Below are 25246 nucleotides of genomic sequence, written 5' to 3'. Positions count from 1 at the left end.
ATATCATTATGTGCAGGTTTTTACAAGTTCAAAATGTATTGCGACCACAAAGCGAATGCCTACATCCTACAACTTACACAATTTTATAAACATCTATAATTTTTTTTTACTTCATGTACTTTTATAAATAATGTATATGTATTTATATTATAAGATAGTATAATGTACCCCCTGGGGGTCGATATAGACCACTTTGTTAATCACTGGTCTAGAATCACTATAGTCCTGTTTGAAAATTTCAAAACAAAATATTTTACGTTAATAAGAAGTATTTGAAACAATCTTCAGTCAATATCTCACTACATTCTCACTGATTTACTTAGAGATTATGGTTTCGTGCATCCAAAGACAGTACACTTATACCCGATTTACACGGTTGATAGGTTCCTGGGAAGAACGTGTAAATCGAAATTGTAACTTTTTGAATGTAAAATCGTGTATATCAAAAAGTATGCAATAAACGCATAGGATAGGTTATTTTCGACACGTAGTTTTTAATATTTTTATTAAACCGTGTAAAAGCAATAACGAGTAATAACGATCAACATTCATATTTATTTTTTTTTAACCGTGTAAAGTGAAAACTTGTAAATAATGACCTTGTAAAACGAGGAATAGGAGTATTTTTTATTTAGCGACATAGATAGAGCAAAACAAGCAATAATTTAGGTGATTATTTCCTTAAAACGACAAAATACCTAACAAGATATGTGTTCTATAAGATGATGTAAAACAGTCTTTCAAATTTTTAAGTCGCGGATCAAAAAGTTCGAGAAACGCTGATATAAGCAAATGTGTGTAAAAATTGGTTTTCGAAATTAGATATAATGGGCAATGAAAAGTGAATTGTTTACAATAATTATTTTGCACTTAGTCACTTTTCTGAAAATTTTGTCGAATGAAAAAAAAATCTTTGAAAAACATATTTTCAAAAAGCATGGAATTTTGAAATTGCCTAAAAGTTGGTGAAAAGGTTATGTTCTTTGCATTCATTGTTTAATAAAATTAAATTTAAAAAAAAAATTACGTTATTGTTTTTGACATAAATATACGAAATTACTTTTTATTATGGATCTAAAGAATGTTGTGTTTTTCATATAAAACAAGAATAATAATTGGTTTTCATATTTTATTTATTTATTTATATTATTTTAACAAGTTGGTTCAGAATTGAAAACATAAATAGAAATAATTTCGAATAACTGCTTACTACAATATTATCACAATATACAAAAACGTAATAGATAAAATAGAATTATTAAGGGTAAATACAGTAGTCGATATAGATGTGTCCGTCCAAAGGTGATTTTTCATCCGTTATTTTTAGCTTGAAATACCCATTTTTTTGAATCATATTGGCCTGATTAAGAGTACATTTTCCAGTAACTTCGAACTTGGAAGTCGAAAAAAAGTTATATTTTGAATAGGTCGAACTGTGACCAAAAACCTTTCTGAGTTCGGACCCCACGAGTGAACGTATTTTGTCGTACTTTCGTTTCTTTTTCAAACTATATATTGAAACTGCTATCTCAAAGTTGGAAAATAGCTCCTCGAAAATAAGCTCATCTTTAAACAGTATGTTTTCAGCACCTTGGACAATATTGCTGCTGAGTACTTTTGTACCAGCGGATGCGACGCAAATAAACGAATACTTATTTTTCCTCTTAACATCCATTTTTATCGACAACGAAATAGATTTGATTTTTATGGTTGTGGTATGCTCGACCACATCTTCCTTCGTAAAAACGATATTTTTCATTTCATCTATGTGTGCCATCCTCTTGATCTCCGCTAGAAGAAGCACTTTCTGCACTTCAAGATATTCCATGTTTCCTATATTATTACAGATCTGTTGTGCTTTTGTGATTTGCAACATAATTAGTCGTTGATTATTGGCCTCCTCCAGAAGATCACTCGCGCTAACATAAGATTTACTAAAGTTACACTTAGAATTTCGCTGGAATTGGTTATGATCCTGGACATTTGTATTTTCACTCGAACTGTTGTGAACTTCTCTAGAAATATAATTCTCATCTTCAAAATAATTTGACCTGTATATGTCCATCATCGACATCGTTCTTAATGTACACGAATTATCTTTAGCGACAGATAAATTAATAAAAGAACTACTCTTTTGATAGTTGCTCAAAAAATTTTTCTTCGTACTCAAAACCAATTCTGATTGTATTCCATTAGAACATCCAGGTTTTTCATTGCTACTCTCTGAGATAGTTTCGACAGTTTTCGTTTCTGAACTCTCTTGGGGTATTGGTTCCTTTGTATCAAAGGTATCAGTGATACCTTCTACAACTTCCTTCTGAAATATAGAATAACTTACAATGCGTTTGCAGTCCTTCTTCATGCACTTCTTCAAGACCTTCGCGACTGGATCCATGTCGAACGATTGCAAACTTTGCACTGAATATAACACACAAAAATAAATCTATTTGTATGAATTCTTAAATGCATACATGTTTTTATATTATGCGTCCTTCTGGCAGAGAGAGACTGCGCATCTACCTGGTAAAATGTATTACCCTGGTAAAATGTAATTTCATAGTACAATTTATGGTTTAGAATTTTTAATATTATATTACCTATGCAGAACGGAGAAAGGGTTCTAGTAATTCAAGCCAAATATTAGTTCTCCAGTTATAAAACAAAATAATTGCGGATTCAATACTTCTAAGAATTAAACAGTTCCATAACATTTAAAGATAACATATAAAGATACTTGTAAATAATGTAATGATAAAAAAATATTAAGAATTTGTTGGACCAAAGAAAATACATTGCAAAATTTTCTTTGTTGTGGTACCACTTTCAGAATATACAGAGTGTAATAGTTTTACGAAATTTCTAAACATAAAAAAAAATATATGAAAAAAACAAAAATTAAAAAGTTAAATTCTCTAAACCATTAAGGGTCAATTAAAAATTTAACGATATTCCTCTTCTTATACGAATGCTAGTAATTGCTTGCATAGTATAAAAGTGTTGTAATTTGGTTTTATGTTCATATTATTATTTCTCAAATTGTAGAAAACACAATGAATAGTTCAGTGAAAACATTAAACAAAGTTTCTGACGTAAATGTAAAGAATTATTGGAAATACGACAAAATCGAGATGGTTCATTTAACAAAACCGTTTATATTCCGTGATAATGATTTGAATCCAGGCGACAACAAGTTCTTGAAATATAAGTATATATTAAATTGTGATGTTTTTAATCAACGTAAACCTCTTCAAACATCTCAAATGTAGTAATTTCAGAAAAATATATTTGAAATAAATAAATTTACTTTCTATTGACCATATTATTAAACTTATTATTTAAATATTCTACTAAGCTTTTATTGTATGTAATTTCTGTTTTTTTTTAATATATAATTAACAGAAGTATGTATATTTGTTAATTATATTGAATTATTGCTATAATGTATTTATTAGAATACATTTATAGAAAAGTATAACTAATGGAAAGAAATAAACAATCTAACTATCTAAATAAATACAAATTATTCCGTTGTGAAGTTATTTTCTCATTAAGATTAAATATGCTAATATCTTCCATAGTATTAACAATTATTTTCTGAGCCAAAGAACATTCCATGTATATTAAGTTATATATATTTTAAGTTATATTTTTAATGCAATGTTTCCTTTCTTTATTTCGTAAGTACATAATAGACTCTCATAAATGTTCATTTCGCTTATGTTTTTATTTATCTTTTTTTATGTTACCCATATTTCGTAATTTCATTGTACAATTTGTAAACTCTTTGGGCGGAAAGACGTCGGTCGATAGCTCTGAGGTCCGCATGAAGAAATAAAGATTGTTTTTATTTTATTTAAAAAAAAATATATATTATCCACGCATATTTTCTTAATATATTTTAAATATAAATGTATGTAATTTTGTGTACTAATATTTTAGAATTTGTTTTAATTTTGATTAATTATTATTTAGTTGACTATATATTAATTGATATAATTATTGCTGCTGTAGAACAGTTTTAATGAAAATATATATACCATATACAAAGATATATAACATGAGAGAAAATTTATTCACAAACTTGAATATTGAGCATTTTGGATAAGTAGTTTCTCGGTGATTATTACTAAAAAGTGTACAAGTATAATAAATAAATTCTATGAATTTATTAGTTCATCTATGTAATAATTTTAAAATTTTACATATCTTTCACATCTTTCCGTGGCATTTGTATGAGTAACACTTGGAAAATAGAACATATTTTCAAAGAAAAACTGAAGGTTAAACGCTGAAGTAATAAAACTCAAGAAAGGGTATATAGCATTTACCTAATGACTATTTTGCAGTATATATTGACATGCTTAAAATGATGTAAAAACGCAATTACTGTTGACAAAACACAGGAGACCATGTATCTTCTAATTGTAAAAATAATAATAACTACTATTGCTCATAATTACTTGTACTAAGTTAAAAGGTCTAATCTGACAATTATCAAACAGCATACCCGCATGAAAAATTGTATATCACGTGTATCTTTTGCATTCCAAATGTTTAAACCAATTAAATCGATATAGCCTATAGAAATTATCTCATATATAAATAATCATATCAATTCTAAAAAGACGATTCGTATCGATTTAATAAAAATAAAACTATTAAAAAAGGTTCCAGCACTTTATTGATTACTCAAATTTTCTATGAAAGAGCTATATTCTATGTAAGAGTTTCTTTCTTGAGCAATATGCGATGGCAGTTTTGTCGTTCAAAAACTTGTTTTATTTTTCATTATAATCTCCGTGTGGCTATACATCAAAGTTTTTCTAATAATTCTATACCATATTCATAATTATTTGTATTAAGACTTGCAAAATAACTGTCTACAGCAGTGTTTCTCAAACTTTTTGGTCCGCCACCCCCTTTTGCACCTAAAAAAGTTAACCGACCTCCCCAAATAAACGGTATGTGTAGAAAAACCTGGAAAAACATACCGACCCGTCTCTCATCAATTTTTCTGTGACCCCCACTGAGAATTCCTGGAAAACGCTTTCCAGGAAGTTTTTTTTCAGATTTGGGAATAGATAATAGTCTGATGAACCTAAATCTGGCAAATAAGATGAATGTTCAAGCAATTTATTAAGTAATTGAGTAATTGACTAATTAGTAATTGACTATATTCTTTTTCTGTAAATAAGATCTTTTCTCACTATATATTTTTATCCAATTGATCCAACAGGATCCAACATAATATTCTGTGTTAATTCTTTTACTTTTCTCAAGAGAATCTATTAACCATTATTTCGATTTTTCTTTCGTCTCTGTTAAAATCGGTTTTATTCTTTTTAAAGCGATCTAAAGACGCTTGAGAATGCGTTTTTGTCATTTAGTAGCAAATACGGTAGAGCTTTTTATTTTAAAATCTACATGCAAAATATGGAAAACTCGTTCTGTTGAAAATTCTATGGCATCAGCTATTTCACACACTTTCAATCGTAGATCATCTAATACTATATCATGAAGGCCATTACGTGGGTCATCTTCAACGATTGTACGTCTACATTTAAATTCTAAAGTCCATCTGTGGACTGTTAGAAATTAATGAGCAGATTGTTTCTGTTGTCGATAAACTTTCAAAAACAAATAATTTTATCACATAATGATACTCGTGTATTTCATCTTAGAAACTTGCACAAATACGTCTATAAACAGCTGGTAAACAACAACTAAGAAAAAGATTAAAATATAATGTTTACTGTGTGTTAATAATAGATGATATATTCAAATGACGGAGGAATTTTCATATTATTACTGGATTACTGCTCTCGTATAATAATATAGAAACTAATAAAACCTGCAGAAACAATTAAATCTCACAGTCTTTTTACGATTGTAGAAAAAGTATTTGAGTTTTCAATCCACTTATTTTTATATACATGAAAGATTTGGTTTATTATAAAAATGAGGAAGAATAACCAATATGGACTAAAACATTTAGATAATTTGTAAAAGATACATTTTCAAAAATTCAGCTATAGAGCAAAATGTACACAGAGAACAAGTGATGAAAGAATTATATAATATTATTACAGTACAAATAATAATAATAATCTTTATTTATATATAAGCTTTTCTGTCCCTTTTCTTAAAATTATATAAACATTTTGAAATCGCAGATCATCAAATTACGGTAATAAATAAAGAATTTATGGTTATTTTTATGATAAATACATAAATACTAAAATAAAATAGAAAATTAAAAGACATAAGACATTTCTCCAATAAAATATAATATTAACTAGGGCTGCATTAAGGTTGTCGTGGGCCCTAGTCACCTTCTATCCCACGGCACCACTGTTTATTAAAACTTTTTTCGTAGACCCTTTTTTCTAAATGCACAATGAATAATCTTCTTATATTAATAAACCACTACTCTCAATTAGTAAACTCTAGTTGAAGAATAACCTTCCAGTAAACAATAATATTCCGTTGTATGTGTGTACAATTTATTATAAATGTAAATAATCAAAGTATTGATTTGTTTTATCATTATTTATATGCATATTTTATTTTTGCGTGTATTGGTTACATGTTGTAAGTCTGCAATGAATTAATTAGTTAAAATTCTAACTATAAAACCTGGAACGGATTGTGCTCGAAGTTCTATTTATAACATTAATGAATTATGATACAAACAAATTATTTATAAAAATTCAAACATAATTAATTATATTTTTCAAATTAAACAGTACTTGTTTTATTTGAAATGTAACCCAGTGAACTACTTTCTTTATATAAAGTCAAGGAAGTGGTTGGTATAATAAGAATGCAATATGTGTAATTTTCGGGGTCGGAATAATCGATGGTTTCGTGATATTTATACGGATACGCCTTCGGTTTCCTGATGCGGACAATTAACATAAGTATTTGCACGGAAGAGGGAAGTCTACGAAAGTGGGTTACCCGTCTATCGATCGATCGAGCAGCCCCAGAAAACCATGACGTCACGCGACGCCCGACGACGCCGCACGGCCGGAGTGACGTCACATGCACGGCGCGTCGCTACTTCCGAGGACGTCGGCGCCGCTACCACCTCCACCGGCAACTGCGAACCACCAACCATGATCGCCAGGAGCCACCGCCTGGCGCCTCCGCCGTCGTTGCTAAACGCTGAACAGACAGAGAAGCGTCGATATCGCAACCTGCCTTCGAATGCGAATGTATGTGGTGGTCCCCCATCGGTGGTGCAGTCGTGCTCGTTCCCGGACGCACCAATTTTGGATTTCCGTGCGCAAGTAGGGACATAACCGCAACTCCAAACAGTCGAAGACATGGAGTACTGGCCTCTGCTCACCCTCCTCGCGCTGGGAATGTTCGCAATTGGATGTGAGTATTATTATCAAGCGTTTCTTCCGTTTCCGCAAACGTACACGCAAACTCGGCCAACTTACGTAACGACATCAACGAAGTTGACCTTGAATTCATCACCCCCGAACCCGCGCTAAAAAGAAACCACTGAATCATATAAGTTAGATAATAGCAAAAAGAAAGGAACACTTCCGAAAGAATCTTCGATCAAACGTCGATGGGGACAGGCGACCTTGGATCGCCTATTGGCTCAAGTGGATCGAAATCATATCATTTGTAGCAATTATCTAATTGGCTAGTTTTCGTTGCGCGAGCGACGACGGTGGAGTGCAGTTGGCAAAAGAGATGCGAACTGCATAAAAATCGATAATCGAGATCCGATTACGGCAAAAGGGCTTCCCCACTCGACAAAAAATCATTAACCTACATCGAGGCGAACATCAAAAAGCCACTCGATTAAAATTTCATCAGCGGTATTTCGATCAATCATCAACGGCGGAGGAGGAAGGGCCACAGCGAACATTCCATTCCTAATCAATTTTACCGTAATTTCCCTGCGGTCATTCGAATTACATTTCCATTAAATTCGCCACAGAACACGACCTTTTCCGCTAATATCATTCCACCGCAATCATTAATATAAATTGAGATACTTTTTCCACACATTTATGTTTTAAATTAACATATATTTAATATTTTTATTATTATTTGAACATTACTATATCCTAATTAACAATAATAAAATATTAACAATACAAAAGAAATATAGCATATTACAAAAATATCCATATATTTGATAATAATCGTTTATTACTATAATGTCAAAATATAAAAAAACACTTATTTTCAAAAATTATCTAACTATTTATCAAATAAAATTTGCATTCATTAAGCGTCATTTACTAAAATAAATATCCAAGAATAAACGGCAACAAAATATTTTAATCTATGTACCTTCAATTGACTAACAAAACACACCTAATATATATTTTGTAATAACGAAATTTTGAATAATTGTATTAAACAGATTTATTTTAATTGGTTATTAATAATCATTTATGAATAATTTATTTTGACGTAAACAATTTAGATACAAAATATTTTCTTTCAAATAAAATAAACTAACAATTTTAGTTAATAATTTAACAATATTCTTCAAAGAAAGAATCAAATGTTATAACCAAAAATTTTGTATTGCTTCTATAATTGCAATAATAAATTAATCTATCAACTATACATACTTTAGCTTATATTTGTATCTTTTTATGAAATTACCAATAATATTATTTATAGCAACAATAACTTACTAAAATATAAAACTCAATATAATAACAAAAATTCTGCAGAGGCCTATTGACCATAAGGTAGAAAGTCCTAAATTACCATTTAATGAATGGTATTTAATTTAATGAATATATCTATCTATTCATCTCGTTGTAGTGTTTAATCGTTAGGAATTTCACGAACTTTGTGCTCGCTATACGATGAATTGTGCGTCATCTCATGTTTTATTAACGATAATACTCTTTTAATTGCTTCAATTAGTGTGTATCATCAATTTAATATTATGGATCTAAACGATCCTTTCTTTTTTATTTCTGTATTGAATTCAAGTAAATATAAAATCTATAATTAAAATGACATTGTGTTTGTACATTGTACTTGATAATTGTTTACGTACATAACTAAGTAATATATCTTGAATCTTTCACTTCTTATGTCTATATTTTAACATAAATACAGTGGAACCTCGCTTAACGAGCACCTCGCATAACGAATAAAATAAATTGTAAGAAAAATGACTCGCAAAATGGAACGCATTATCGTATATTACATTAATTTATATGGAGAAAAAATGTTCACTATACCAGTAAAAATCCGGAAATTTTGGAACGGATTGTGCTCGTTAAGCGAGGTACCACTGTATTACAATTTATATAAGTTTAATTGTGTTTTTTGGCTTGGGAACTTTACCAGAAAATAAAGTACGATTAATAAATGAAAAAAGGTCTATAGAAATTATTTCATTCATTCATTTTGGTACTAACTTGTTATAAACCAATGTTCAAACTTTAGATTAGTCTGTAAAGTAAAGTAATAACATATTTTCTTGAATTTTATACTACTTTCTTTAATATTAGTTTTTTCAATACATTTTCTTTATGTTTAACATAACTTGATATTATTTTAATGATTTATCTATAATAATAGTTTTTTAATTTAAATATTTATTTTGGCAACATATTCTTCATGTGACATATTTAATTGTGATTATTATATTTAATCCATTATTATTAGCGTGTTGCAATTGAAAATCATATATAATTATGCGTTTTAATATATTTTATATTTCATCCATTTATATTTAAACATAATTATCGTTTGCAATTAGTGCCAAAAGGCTAACGTCCGAAGTCTTTCCGCATCCATTATTCATATTATATCAGCAATGACAAATATAAAATGAGCTCTGATTTTATTTACTACTTTGGGTTGATTATAATCACAAGGCAGACCGAGCATTGATCGATAGTCCTTAGAATTGCCCCATATTATATTATTATGATATAGAAATACTTCGTCAATACGACTATAGTTCCATTGATATTTAATGTGTCAAACATATCGAGCCCTGTAACTTTACTCTTAAATGGGAAAGTTTATTTTTGATACACTAAAGTGTTTAATAAGCAATAATATAAAGTTTATATGACAAGAAAATTACAACCCTCAATGTAAATACTGCTGTAGTAGATAAAAGTTTAATTTAAATGAAATAATATTAATATATATTTGGCCAAATGTATCTCTTTCCATTTCTAATTTATAAAGAATTGTTGTATTTTTTTATATTTGATTATTTGTTAACAAAATTTAGAAAATGAGTAAAAACATTCATCATATGACTAAATAATCATTATTTCACTTCAGGATTTCCGCGAAACATAGTTTGGGAAACCCTGGTTTATATAAAACACTTACCTTTTCTAATGTCATTTCCGTAAGGAATTAGTATTTGAATTATCCAATAATTAAAATGACTAAAGAAAATAACTTAGAAGTTTTGAAATTATTATTTAAAAAAAAATGTAAGTATTTCTGTTCAGAAAGGAAAGGGTCATGTTCTAATTTATGACCACTAATGGAATTATAAAATTGAGGCCATTAAGCTAACGACTCTACAACTTTGCTTTTCATTGGTAAACAATTTGATCAATACATTTGTTAGATAATAATAACATGTAGTTAATAATATATTATAAACTAATAATAACATCAATAACGTGCATATAAGAGAAATATGATTTATTAACTATTATAAAATGTTATTGGCTATTTATTTCACCCTATATATATTATAATTATTTATTGGATTGAAAATATGGATGCAATTTCTCTTCTTTATGATTAAATCAATTTTCAATTTCATCTAACAAATAAAACAATCTTCGTGTTCCTATTTTCTATATGAAAAGTTCGACAATCAGATAACCGCAATTGAATGCTCGCCGTTCGGTGGGGGAATTGAGGTGCCAACGGAAGCTCAACCTAACTTCCGCTTTTAACAACAACAACAAAAAACATACAACCCGTATTGATCTGAGCCGCTGTTTCCATGTGTTTCTATTATTTTATTATTATCGTATTTCTTTGCTTCTATTTCTGTTCGGTTTTGTTCGCAGGCAACGCCGGCAATAAATGGCAGAAGAACGAGTCATCGGACAAGTCGATCACATGCTACCAATGCAACTCGGAGTTCGATCCGAGATGCGGAGATCCCTTCGATCCGTACACGCTGGGCACCGTCAACTGCTCGATGAAGAAACCGCTGGAACACATGAAGGATCACAAGCCCATCCTCTGCAGGAAGATCACCCAGACAGGTACCGCACATAATTGCAACTATATGTTGTATTAAATTAATGGAAAATGTCAGGGCACGGCGTCGAGTTTGGCCCGATGCCATCGATCGATGCACGCGTCCTACAAAACCTAAATTAAAGGGAAAAGGGGAACTCGGTCACCGGTCCTGAAAAGACCGCACTTCGCCCTTCAAAACCTAAGTATATAATAATAACAAACAACGATTCCCCAAAGACAAATAAAGCAATTCATTCGAGCTGATATTCATGCATAGAACCAAGATCTAGGTCAACCGTCAAACTTTTGGTGGATGCCAATTGAAAGCAATGTATTATTGTCTTGTTTAACATCAAACACTGCTTATGATCATCGTATTAAAATACAAATCATTTACAAACAAACGTTCATGAAAGTCATACAATGTCATAGCTTAAAATATCTCAGGCAACTTCTATAGGGTTGGCACCTAAGTGATTGCGTATTTTAAGTAAGAATGAAAATTCAAATTTTTTGACAAGCTGTTTTATTTTATTTTTTAATGCATTGAGCTTCTCTGCAATCTCACGTGTTGTGCTATGACGATCTGAATCAATAATAGCCTTGATATGGGTCTCATCAACGATTTGGCCGTTGCGCATTTTTCAGTGAAAAATCACTAGAACGAAATTTGGCAAACCAATTTTGATACTGCCTTTTTTTCAAGGCTTCAGCCTTTCGGAAATAATACAATTTCATTTCAGACATATGTTCTGAAATGCGCGACTTGTTCTTTCATTTTTAAATTGGGATAAAAACAAAACTAAATAACTGAACGATACATTTTTTTACTAAATGAAAGGTGGAAGTCCAAACAACAAGAAAACAATATGTTAGGTGCTTTGAACACGTTGACAAAACAATCACTTAGTTGCCAACTCAATAGTTCTAGTTGTTGGAGTTACAGCGAAAAATAAAATGTAGATGCAGTAACGTTTTAATCGGGGGCATTGAAAACTAAGATAAAAACTTTTCCTGGGATCCCAAATTTGCCTGGAGTCTACTAACTTTACTCATCCACATCTAGTTAAGCCACTAATGTAGTTGTATTTTTGACGTAGAAACTAATAATATTTGCAAAAAAACAATCAAACTAATACGTAAAACAAATTATCTTTTACCTATGATGAACCAAACAAGACTGACTTGTATTGTAATCATTACTCACACTCACCAGCTCTAGTGTTTAAGACATTTTTCCAATTGGGTAGCGCTGACCGAAAAGAAAGAGCTTTTTACTTAATTTTTTTACATATTAATTTTTGTATATTTATTATGTTTGAAAAATAATTTATTTATGATTTTTTTTAATCGCGACTCACCAAAGATCTCACGACACGTGGGTTAGAAATCACAGCTGCTGGGCTATCGGGTATTTAGGCTATCGGGTCTGTATTAAATATCCTCCGACTTACGAACTAGTTCCGTTCCAAAGGGCTGTTCGTAAGCCGAAAAAAATTTCAAAATATACTTATCTTACCACACTTTATCATGGTTTTTACTTTTATATATATTAAATTCCATTTATTTAATAAAATTGACAAAAGAAACAAATGTAACAAAACAGATAGTACATCTTCCAAAAATAATATACTTTATTAAAGAAATTATCATTTTTTGTTTAGACAGTTCATTTTTTTATCACTAGATATCTACTTGTAACAAGTTAGAGCTTTTAGAATTTTGTTCGTAAGACCGGGAGTTCGTAAGTAGTAAGTAGTATTTCAATGCTTACGAAAGTTAAGAAACGTGAGATACGCAAGAGTAATACAAATCATTTTACATTATTATTGCAATTAATTTATATTTACTGAGCTATTGATATAAATCTATTACATAATGTAATATACTAATAATCACAACACGATATTGTTTATATTTTCGTTAAAATATGATATTAGTTTATTATAGTTATGACTTAAATTGATTGATATTTTTTATCACCAAAGTCTCGATTTTTTGTTCATTTTATCGATTGTACAAACAATATTTTTTTAAAATACATATTATAAATACTAGCATTTTTTTATCCCTGCGTTACTCGCGGGGAATATCATAAAGTTGTTACACGCGTGGCGTCAGAGAAACTGACGTTAGTAATAAATTTATATAGATATATGATTGATTATACTTTAGAATTGATTGTAACATTCTACTAAGAAAAAGGCTATTGACCAAGAATAAACAGTGTATTCTCGGTCACAGCACCTCGCATAACGAGCAAAATAAATTGTAAGAAAAATGACTCGCTTAACGAGTGACGTTTCGCATAACGAGTGATGAGGAGAAGATAAGTCCCGGAATGTGTACTTGCTACATCATTTTCAAAACTTGTGTACACATATTATGTGTATTTTTTTAATAAATTAAGCATTTTCGATTTTTTTTGTCATCTTTGTTTATAGCGGACTATACTTTGCAATTATAATTTTGTGTTTGCTGTAAAAGCACAACAAAAATGTATTGAGTCCAACCATTATTTTAATATATAAACATACTAAGTACGCTATATAAACAAATATTAAAAGTATAATACAACAGTTTGTGGTGTTAGTAGTCATTCTAGTTGCATCTTAATGTTGTGTGATTACACATATTTCCAAACTTGTGTTCGAACATGTTCCGAATAAAAAGCCAAATAGTAAAAATAACCATAGATAAAATCAAAAATCATTAAAAAGCGTATTTTACATTAGTTTATATGGGGAAAATTATTTCACTATACGAGTATTTCACTATGCGAGTAAAACCCCGGAAATTTTGGAACGGACGAGTTTAAGTCAAGCGAGGTTCCACTGTATTTTTTTACATTTCATACTAATTGATTTATTTGCTTTTTACAGTTCAGGGTAAGGTGCGAGTGATCAGAGGATGTGGATACATAGAAGAAGAAAACGAGAAAGAATGCTACCGTAGGACAGGAACCCATGATGTCCAAATAATATATTGTTCCTGCACGAAGAGCCTCTGCAATTCTGCCTACACATTTAATCGTCCATCAATCGCGGCCGCTCTTCTGATCGTCCTATTCATGGTTCGCCTAGCGTAATCGCTAGAAATATCAAAAAAATAATAAAAGTCTTACTAAACAAGAAGGACCCGAAGCCATCCAACAACATTAAAAAACGGAAAAAATAATTTTAAAAAAATCGGGTTTGGAAATATTGAAAGATCAAGCAAATAATTAGTGAATTAAAAAGATGAAATCTACACTAGGTACATTACAATTTTTTTAAATGAGGATCTCGAAAGCCCCGCGCGTTTCGAAGTTATACGCTACACGTAGATATGAAAAGAAAATTAAAAATAAACGATAAAGTTTTGATTTAGCAATGCTAAGTAGTGCTAAAAACTAAAATATGAAAAGAAAATTGATTGAACGAAACGCTTCATGTAATCATACTTTAAAGAGTCGACAACTTAAAATCGCAGCCGAAAGTTAATTTAAAGCGGGGTTTCTAATAAAAGGTTAATTAATGCAAGAGTACACAGGGAGGTTAATTTAAGGTCGTTAAACCAATTTATCCTGCCATTCGAATTTGTTTTGACTTCCTTTTAGGAAAAAAAAAATCATTTATATATAAATATATAAAAAAATAATTAATTTTATTGAATTGTTAAACACTGCCAGCAATGGTTAATGTGCAACATCCACTTATGAGAAAATTCAGAAAATCGTGCATTTAATTGTTGTTTCATTTAAGTTAGTTGTTGCTAAGGTATTAAGGGTATCACTAACATTTAGGATTCGATGCTAATTTGCAAAACAAACCAAACCAATATACGAAACATAAAAAGAACAACAACAAACAAACAAAATGGAGTGCGCGAAGGGCGTTCAAACTTCTTGCATCCGGATCGAACGATGCATGATTGTTTTGGCGCGTTGCCTTTTGAATTATATAACTATGTTGGAATATTATTATTACGTGTATACAATCGCAACACCAAAATACAATTGTCGAATAATCACCGAAAGAAGCGCTATAACTCACGACTCATCACACACACACACACTCACACCATGTAAAGTAAATGCGATTGATGTGATATTCCAGCATGTTATAAAAGCCTTTCAAAATTATATTTAATACGCAAAGAAAAAATATATATATATATTGTTATATAAGGTATATGAAATCGACGAGAGAATAAAGTTATTAAATAAATAAATGAGAGATATATCCAGGGATATTGTATATATTGGAGAAATGCTATTTTTCTTGGGATATTTTTTTAAACTCTGTATGATTTTTTTTCCTTTTTTTTCAGATCGACGATAAATGTAATATTAACAATTTGATAAGAAATACGCACGCCGCTCTGTTATGGATTTTTGCGTCTTCTTTTATTCGTTACTTTTGATTTTCATATTGTCATTATTAACATGTATGTACAATACGATAAATAGAAGAATAAATATTAATTGTTTCGAAAAAGAAAACACCTTACAATTATTTCACCAAATATGAAGTAGAATATTATTCCATTTCCTAACATTGTTTCCGTTTATAATATACAAAAGTTCGCTAAGTCGTGGATCGAGTGGATTTCTTCGTGTAGCCCAAGTGAAGACTTAATATTTACGATAAAGCTATGGTATTCAAGTCCAGTTCATTACTAGCCATTCCCTGTGTCATTCTTGATTCTTTGTCAACTTTTGCCATCACCAGAGCTACATTTGTATCGTCGGTCGAAGATTTAGGGCTACCTTCACCAAGTTCGACCTCCACAGATAAATATCCGGTCTGAAATCTTTGTAACCACTTGGAGATAGTCTTGAGTTAACGTCTAAATCCGAAGATAATGGCAAAACGAATTTCTGGTGGTGGTGGAATTTCTACCTACCTTACATCACTAATATTGCGTTTACTCGTATCTATTCTACCCATCATCTTTAAATTTGACAGGAAATATCGTTAGACTTTAACAAATTGACAAACAACTTTTGTATATTTATTTGTAAAAAGCGAAAATTTGACATAACAATACTAAAAAAAAACTATTGAGGATGAACGATTTTGAGTTCAACCCACATTTCGCAAATTTCTTCAATAACTTCATTCATAAATTCTCTACCATTGACACTTGCTCCAAAATAATGAATATTTGCTGAAGATGGTAAGGAACTTGTTCGGCTCGTTTTGTTTTTAAAGCTCTGAGTTGAACACACTTTGTAAGGTCTTGATAACCATTATAAATGTATAGTCGCCATCTGATTGCAATTGTATATCAAATAGATAAACCTGGCAATTTAAATTAAAATTATTGCTTTTAACACTTTAAATTCCTAAATTTCTAAACAACTGAATCAGACAACTTCGTCAAATCAATATCGGATGGTATGGACTATCAAAATTCATCTCTTGACATACCAACCAATTTAAAAAGTAATTCCTATTTCCTGGACATTTTCTAGACAATTGTAACAATGTCTCACTAGCCATGTTCAAAAGGTTGGATTTGGGGTGTCATAGAAAAATTGATGATTGATCAATCCGTAATGTTTTTCTACACATACCCATTCTTCAAAACAAAAAGTTTGAGAAACGCTGGGCTAAACTACAAGCCCATTTTTCGGAATGCCCAATTCTTGTTTACAGCATTCACAACGATTTAAATATGTCATGACAATTTGAAATATGGAAATATTGATATATTTTTTTTAACAGACAAAATGAATTTTTCATTTCCAATTTTTATAATATTATATCTTGTTAATCGTTGATATTTTTCAGGTGATTTGCTGAACTCTTCTCTTTATTTTCTTTAACTTTTGATATTATTATTTGATTATACCAATATTTTCAGTTGCCTCTTGTACTGTCGTCTTTGGAAGTTCTGCTATCTCTATAGTACTTTTGTATAAATTTAGTTTTTTCTATGAGAATTTAAAGATATTCGTTAATAAATAATAAACATTATGTTGATTTAAAAAACCAACCAATTGAAACACATTGAAAATTTTAGATATTGTTAAAAAGTTGACAGCAATAAAATAATGATGATTATTTTCCCGGTCAAATAGAACGAAGAGGGTGAAGAAGACAATTTCTTCTTCTCTTTTCCCCATCCCGCTGCACTTAGCTTGCGCATCTTTCACAATTTAGCCGGTCACTGCTTTTATTAATTGATGATTTAACTAATATAACCAGTGTTACAGGGGTCTAGAGAAAAACATTTTGAATGACTACACTTAGTAATTGTTTTCAAATCGAAGTCTCAGCGATCATACAATTTTGTTGAATCATTGTTACTGGTTATTTACGTTTGTGAATAGGCAACACGTTTAACATCATGCGCGAACTTAATGAAGCAACATGTTGAATCCAGTTAAACCGTTTGAAATTAGTTGATAACTGTTGAATTCTACATATGCCGCCAAAACTAACCAAAAAAGTGAGAAAAGTGAGAGTTTTAAATTATTTCATTAGTGTCTAAGCAAGATGACAGAATACCAAATAAACGGAATTATGGTGAAATTTCCATTTGAGCCCTATGATATTCAAAAGGATTACATGAGCAAGGTGATAGATTGTTTAAGAAATCAGCGGCATGGAGTTCTGGAATCACCTACAGGGACAGGCAAAACACTCTCCTTATTGTGTTCCTCTTTGGCATGGTTGGAAACAAAAATTAAAGAAACCAACAATCTCAATTTCTTTCCAGATATGAAAAACTTGGATGAAGATTGTCTCAATGAGGTGAATCAGTATTTTAACAAGAATCAGGCACCTAGCCGAGGGGTGCTAGGGACACCCCAGATAATATACTCCTCAAGAACCCATGCACAGTTGTCTCAAGCAATGCAGGAATTAAAAAGATCAGACTACAGTCATTTAAAGGCATCAGTCATAGGATCTAGAGAGCAAATGTGTATTCATCCTGAAATAATAAAGGAAGAAAGCAATAGTGTTAAAATTAATATGTGCCGTATGAAAGTGAAATCACATTCATGTCATTTTTATAATCGTGTGGAAAGGCAGAAAGTCAATCCACAAGTGACTGAGCCTAGTATAGTGGACATTGAAGATATAGTAAAACTGGGAAGTCAGCACAAGTTCTGTCCATATTACATGTCAAAGGAACTGCAACAAAAGGCAAATATAATATTCATGCCCTATAACTATTTATTGGATGCAAGAGTGAGAAAATCAATTGGTAAATATTACTGAACTGCAATATAAAACATAATTATATTATTTCAGGTGTTGAGTTAACTAATAATATTGTTATATTGGATGAAGCTCACAACATTGAAAGAATATGTGAAGATTCAGCTTCTTTGCAAATTAAATCTACTGATATAGTATTGAGTATTGAAGGTGTAACTGAAGCAATGAAGGTGTTGTCTTCTGAAGCAGGGGATATGGGTATGTCATATAATGATACTCCACCAGATTTTAGCCCAGATGAATTGTGTATATTGAAGCAAATATTTCTGGACTTTGAGCAAGTCTTAGATAATATTGAAATTAAAAATCATTCAGAGGGTGCCACCTTTGAAGGTAAATACATATTCAAAATGATGGCTGATAGTGGTGTAAGTTGTAGTGCACAAACCTTTGCAGCATTTAATACTTAACCATTGCAGGTTACCAATGAAAATTGTGGCACAGTGATAAATTTAGTAGATAAACTGAACCAATTTATGACAACTGCAGGTGAAGGCGTTTTCCAGAAGTGGACGCATGGTTTAAGTCTATTTGAGGATCTGTTACGCATCGTTTTTATAAATGTTGAACCTAATTACAAACAGAAATTGGAAAGATGTTACAAAGTCTGTATTTGCAAATATGCAAACTGTTATAATTTTAATTTACTACTGTGCTATATATTTAGGTCCACGTTATGATGGAAGAAGGCGAGAAGCAAAAGCAAAGTTCTAATTGGTTATCAAAAGCGTCAAACAAAGTGAAACCTGCTTGTCGTGTTCTCAGCTTTTGGTGTTTCAGTCCAGGTTTTGGGTATGTTTGATTGCTATAGCCTACCAAGGATGATCATTGTCTTTTCATGTTTATAGAATGAATATTTTGATGGGTCAAGGTGTGAAATCTGTGATACTGACCAGTGGGACTTTAGCTCCACTACCACCTTTAATTACTGAATTGGAGTTGAATGTAGGCTTTCAATTAGAGAATCCTCACATTGTTAAAGGCGATCAAATTTGTGTGAAGATATTGAGCAAAGGCCCCGACGGACAGATACTCAACTGTAATTACCAAAACCGGGACAACCCCAAATATATCACCTCGCTGGGACGAACAGTGAGTAATCTGATTCGAGTTATTCCACATGGAATGTTAGTTTTCTTTCCGTCATATGTGATGTTGAGGAAGTGCAAGGATTCCTGGCAAGAGTCCGGTCTCTGGGCTTCAATGAATGAGAGAAAGGTAGAATATAATCAAAATTATCTATAGAAAAATAGTAATTTATATTTTTTTATTGCAGAATATTTTTGTGGAACCCAAGGAGAAAAATGCATTCCAGGAGGCGATGCAAAACTTTTACAAGAGCGTGCATGATCCTAACTTGCAGGGCGCAATTTTTATGGGCGTCTGTAGAGGTAAAGTATCTGAGGGTCTCGACTTTGCCGATGCCAATGGCAGAGCCGTGTTGATCACAGGCCTGCCGTTTCCTCCCCTAAAGGACCCACGGATTGTTCTGAAAAAACAATATTTAGATAATTGCAAACTGAAAAATCGCGAGGTAATCTTGCATACAATGATTGCTGTATCCATATTAAAACCGTCTTTTAGTATTTGAATGGGAATGAATGGTATAATTTGGAGGCCGCTAAAGCTGTGAATCAAGCCATCGGAAGGGTTATCCGACACAGGCATGACTATGGTGCTATAATTCTGTTGGATACCCGCTTTAACAATTCAAACGTTTTAAATCACATGTCCATGTGGCTAAGAAAATACGCAAAGAATGTCAGTTACGTTGATTTAATGAAAGATTTGAAAGTGTTCTTCGAAGGAGCAGCGGTAAAGGTATGAATATTTACAATTAAGCATTTCGTTTCACTAAATACTTAACCTGTGCTTAGTTTCCGATAGGTGCTGTAAAACCGCCTATCAAGAAAGAGTGCAATCCCGTGATAGGTTGCAAGTCGGCGAACTTCAATATTGTTCCATCGTACAAGAAAAATACAGGTCCTAATTTCTTCGGAAATTCTACTGCGAAATGCAGCAATTCTTGCAGTTCATCTAGCGAAATAGAAGAGTCCACATTTCAAGTAAAACGCAGAAAAATCACGCTAATCCCCAACAAGCCAATACAAGATGATACAGAGAACAAATCTATCACGAAGCAAGATGTTAAAGATTATTTGATCATGGTAGTATTTGTAACTATCTGTTATTTTTTGTACTTAGCTGCCAATAAACTGATTACAGGTTAAAAAGAATTTGAATGTAAAAGAGTACGATTCCTTCGTCTCGGCCATCAAAAAATATAGGGGCGACTCCGAGATTCAAAGTCTTTTCCAAACGTTAGATAGCATTTTCATGTCAAGATCAAGTAGCTGGCATCTTATGCTCGGACTTCGGGCGTATATCAGGGAACAGCACAAACAATCGCTCGAAGAGTATATTCTCAAGTGGAAATAAAAGCAATATCGCTAATTATTAATTATATATATATATTTTTTATTAACTTTCCCCTGAACACTTTTAACCATGATTAATAATGACATTAAATTTTGATAAGAAAAATATTATTAACTTTTTTGTATGGGATCCGGTATTTCTTATTGTGATCGGCGTCGTCAGGACGTAGTTAAGTGAAGCAAACCTCCCTAAATTAAACCAGTTTTAATAAGAGGAGACAAATTGATTAATATTCATCTAAAAGTTAGAATTTTTAAATATACAAATATTACTAACTACTGTTAACTAGATAAGAGTATTCAACTCACTTCAATCAAGAATACTCATGCAATTGACTGTTCTGCATTTTTTTACAACAATATATTAAATTGAAAATACCAACAGTGAATATTTATTATCTGTCTTCATAAATCATAACAGATTCAATTAACTTCTGATATGATACATTTCATAACTGATTTAGTTAGAAAATTTGTTGTATGTGCCTATTGTTATGAGTTACGACCAAATGAGATTTATTTTTTCTCAAACTTCAACCCACAAATTATAAACCGACATCAATTTTGAATCCCAGTGACTTCAATGTCCAATAATTATCAGCGAAAGACATTTTTTCACTTTCTGTTTTTTTTTAATAATACGGCCTTATTTCTGCCACTCTTTCGATGCTATTTTATCTCTGATTTATTATCATCTTACAAATATGTGTATATTTGGTTACATAATGAGTGCTTTTTATATTTCAAATTGCTTTCCATTTAAATACAAATGAATAAACAATTTTAATATCTGTATAATATTAATATTATATTAATTCAAATGATAACAATTTGCAAATATCTTAGATTAAATTTGCGATAACAAGTTTAGGTTATAGTAATAGAGAAAAAAAATGAGTTTGTTTTGATCGAGTTTCGTTGGTTTCGGAATAGAAGTTTTCATTTATTGGTCAGCAACATGTCGATACGCATCCAGAGCGGGAAAAGATCCACCGCGACAAATCTGCAGACAAAACTGCAGTCTGTCCCCTTTAAAATACATGCGGACTGCGATGCGAAAGTGAAGAAGTACTTCGAAACGTACGTTAAGGAGAAAGAGAACCGTGAGTATGAAATTTTGTTTATTTTAACCTACTGTAGGAGGATGCAGAAAAAGCTCACATTATTGAAATTGTTGCTAGAAGAATGTTTTATTGAGAATTGTTATATTTAAGACTTAACAGCCTCGTTTCGTGGTTATCCCCTCAAGGGAAAAGTAATTGATGTACCTGATGGATACAAGGGTCTTGTGTTGCACGAGAGCATGAAACCCATGACTGAGAAGGAAGATAGGAATTTTTATGTGATACATACATTTGATAAGTTGACAATGTGGAACTGGGACAAAGTACCAAGTAAAAATGATGCCATGATTCAAGCACTTGACTGGATTGATATTGCAGAAGCTGTAAGTTAAGAAAACTGATCATTGTTTCTATATACTAATCAACTTGTTTTATTGCAGTTGCATTCACCTATTGTAGATGAATAGAGTTAGATAATACTATAAGTGTTTAAATAATGAGGGATACCACTCATCTGTGATTTGGAGTGAACTTGGGATTAACATTTATCTAAAGTGATCAGTTCACTGTTGAGCCTCATCAACCAAAGCCTTCAATAGAAGTTTTTTAATTACCTTATTACAGTTAAATCTACTTAGTGCCTTATATTACTTGTTCGTTTTTTTTATTTCTAAATTATTTAATATTGAATTTGGAATTTATTATATTTTTAATCATCTTTAGTGCCTTGCTAATAAATAAATCTCAAATTATTTTACATTATATCTACATTGTTTTTATTTCCTTTCACATATTCAATTTAAATAGCAATTATACAGTTTTTCATTATTACAATATTCTATAAAATTAATTAAAATTATTAATGGATACTGATGTACATAATTTTAAATTATGCGCTTTTAAAACAAATATACACTGGCTAAATGGAACTGCAAGGGAGAAATAACGTCAATCTATAATTATTTCCTTCTATTTGTATTTAAATACTCTCATGTAGTCATCAAAGGTTCTATATTTGTAGGAATATTTACTTAAAATAAAAAGGATTATTAACTGTTATTTCTGCCTTAATTATAATTAAATTTATTAAGAAAAGTAAATATTTTATTTTTATTCATATTCAAAATCTTCTTTGCTCGTGTATCATTCGTTTTTTCTTTTTAATGAAATTATTGTCTTCCTTCCTTGCCAGCAAAGTCTCGTGTAGTTTCTTAATTCTAGATGAATTAGCGGATATAACTGCTATTTTATAGTAGATTATGCAACACAGGATTATGAATACTGGCAAAGTGAACGCCGTCGACGAGAGAAAAAACAAAATGTTCTGCACGATTTTGGGCAGAGAGTTAAAGGCTTTTATGACCATATCCCACGTCGTTGCAAAATCTTTGAAGGGGCTGCAAGATTTTGATGGTTGCAATTCGGAAATGGACAGACCTAAGGGTCCTAATGCAAACATGAAAGATACGAGTATAACCGACATGAACATGGAATGCGTTTCGGTGGTTTGATGGATCGTGGGCACAGAATTAACAAGACATGCGAATTTTTTAATGTAGAACATACAAAAGAATACAATGACGAATATAGCTGGTAGCAACGGAGCGTAGTAACTTCCGAACCAGGCTATAGTCTGCAAGTAGACGACGTCCAAGACATGGTTGGATATGTCGAAGGACTGCTCCCCGATGGTTTTGGCGAACTTGTGGTTGAGTTTACCGACAAGGCTACGCAGATAGTTGATGATGGTGGTCAAGAGTTGAAGAGCAAATGTGGTGAGCGTCAGCTTGTACATTTGCTGGCCGACGAACGTTTCCCAGCAAAGGATGTCGTTACAACCACATTCAAGTTCGCCCGGGACGCAGTTTATTTTGGCGTAAAGAGTGGCATACAACACGCACAGAGAAAACATCCTCAAGATAACCATTCGCAGCAGATTCAGACGGATGGTGAATGTTGCGCTGTACTGTTCGAATCGTATGAGACCTTGAAACAGAAAAGGGATAATGGCGTTCGAGAGGTAAATGACCACGGAAGGCAAGTACTCGTAAACAAATCTCATCACATCGCTCAAATGAAATATCTCCCTATCAACAGGGCTCAATTGATTGTTAGAGTAAACGAAAGCAGTAAATATACCGAAGGAGACAGCAGCCAAAATCACCACCACCAAAATGTTGACCACGACCCTTATGGTCACCACTTTATTGTAATTACTCTTTATGTACTTTTTCCTGGTCGTTTCCGTACAATCATTAACCAAAAGCTCTTCGAGGTTTTTTCTTACATCCGCGCTTCTCTTTGAAGCTTTTTCGGTGGTTCTAATCGAGTAATTCCACGAGGCGAAAACCAATTTGCTGTATGTCAACAGTGAATCGCCTATTTGCACTTTAAATCCCTGCGAAGCCTCGTACACAATTATGCACAGGCATATGAAGAAGTACGCGATTGTCGTCCAGACGTAAAAGAAAGGCAAATTGTAATACCTGGTTTTCCCATCGATCGACTCGTATTCGTAAACGGAATTCCTATAGAATCCTTGAAACAGCAAAGTTTTCTCCATGTACCCCGACCCTTGAATGAAATCCAAGAAGTAATTTCCGTTATTGTCAGCGTTTAGATAATCTACTAGACAGCAATTCGTTGCATTCGCTGGACATTTTGGCTCATCAACCTCCAAGACCACAAATGGTACTACGATAAAAAACAAGTAAAGAACGAATTGAAACAGATTCAGGAACATCAGCCATCGGATCAGGACAAAATACGCTTTTGTTCCATTTCCAAATTCATCTTCTATCAAATCGAAATGTTTTCTCCATAGAGAAAATCTCCTGAAAAACTTCGAAGGCGATGTTGACGACAAATTTCTATTGTTCCCAACCGATCGATTACTATCCAACTCATATCCACGATTCTACAAAAAAAAATGTGTGTATCTTGTGCAACGTTTTAATTTGCTTTCATTTACCAATAAACTATTCCTTAACTTTATTTTCATCCACATGGAAACAGCCTCTTTTCTTGGGTCATTAAAATGGTTTGCTACAAATTGGAAGTAAAACATACAATAAATGTAAACATTAAGACACTCACCGATATCATCTTCATCGTCCGCCCCAGTATCATTATTAACATACTGCATTGTAAACTAGTTGATGACATATATTACCAGTATAAAAACATGCAAACCGAGATAAGATAAGGCGAGTTATAACAGATTAAAGTCTACAATAAAATATTAATAATTTATTCATTATTTTAAATATATACAAAAACAAAATATCGATTAAAATCACAAATT

The 25246-nt window shown here is 31.6% G+C and overlaps 4 protein-coding genes across 6 annotated transcripts; 3 read left to right on the top strand and 1 right to left on the bottom strand.

Annotated features, from left to right (window-relative positions):
- The first annotated feature begins 7157 nt into the window (after positions 1–7157).
- On the top strand, positions 7158–15432 carry LOC108566065. Its single transcript, XM_017925767.1, has 3 exons — positions 7158–7383; positions 11049–11249; positions 14109–15432. The coding sequence occupies exons 1-3, from the start codon at positions 7329–7331 to the stop codon at positions 14312–14314; spliced, it is 462 nt and encodes a 153-aa protein (XP_017781256.1). The 5' UTR covers positions 7158–7328; the 3' UTR covers positions 14315–15432.
- A 2130-nt stretch (positions 15433–17562) lies between these two features.
- Positions 17563–20886, top strand: LOC108566066 (regulator of telomere elongation helicase 1 homolog). Of its 3 annotated transcripts, XM_017925769.1 has the most exons (10): positions 17573–17741; positions 17800–18426; positions 18474–18808; positions 18860–19045; positions 19108–19232; positions 19289–19658; positions 19717–19974; positions 20025–20261; positions 20318–20608; positions 20667–20886. In XM_017925769.1, the coding sequence occupies exons 2-10, from the start codon at positions 17937–17939 to the stop codon at positions 20877–20879; spliced, it is 2505 nt and encodes an 834-aa protein (XP_017781258.1). In that variant the 5' UTR covers positions 17573–17741; positions 17800–17936; the 3' UTR covers positions 20880–20886. The 3 variants fall into 3 exon arrangements, with proteins under 3 accessions (XP_017781260.1, XP_017781257.1, XP_017781258.1); XM_017925768.1 differs by having other exon boundaries at positions 17572–18426; XM_017925771.1 differs by lacking the exon at positions 20667–20886 and having other exon boundaries at positions 17563–18426; positions 20328–20419.
- Positions 20887–21774: 888 nt separating this feature from the next.
- On the top strand, positions 21775–22666 carry LOC108566067. The gene is made up of 3 exons (XM_017925772.1): positions 21775–21981; positions 22093–22325; positions 22383–22666. Exons 1-3 carry the CDS (start codon positions 21837–21839, stop codon positions 22407–22409), a joined length of 405 nt encoding a protein of 134 aa, XP_017781261.1. The 5' UTR covers positions 21775–21836; the 3' UTR covers positions 22410–22666.
- Positions 22667–22812: 146 nt separating this feature from the next.
- On the bottom strand, positions 22813–25111 carry LOC108566049 (transmembrane channel-like protein 7). Its single transcript, XM_017925744.1, has 3 exons — positions 25039–25111; positions 24914–24987; positions 22813–24859 (listed from the first exon to the last, which is right to left on the bottom strand). The coding sequence occupies exons 1-3, from the start codon at positions 25085–25087 to the stop codon at positions 23063–23065; spliced, it is 1920 nt and encodes a 639-aa protein (XP_017781233.1). The 5' UTR covers positions 25088–25111; the 3' UTR covers positions 22813–23062.
- Positions 25112–25246: the final 135 nt, after the last annotated feature.

This window comes from Nicrophorus vespilloides, unplaced genomic scaffold, assembly GCF_001412225.1.
Source record: "Nicrophorus vespilloides isolate i.1.1-1 unplaced genomic scaffold, Nicve_v1.0, whole genome shotgun sequence".
Taxonomy (NCBI): domain Eukaryota; kingdom Metazoa; phylum Arthropoda; class Insecta; order Coleoptera; family Silphidae; genus Nicrophorus; species Nicrophorus vespilloides.
This window is presented reverse-complemented; position numbering and strand designations above follow the sequence as displayed.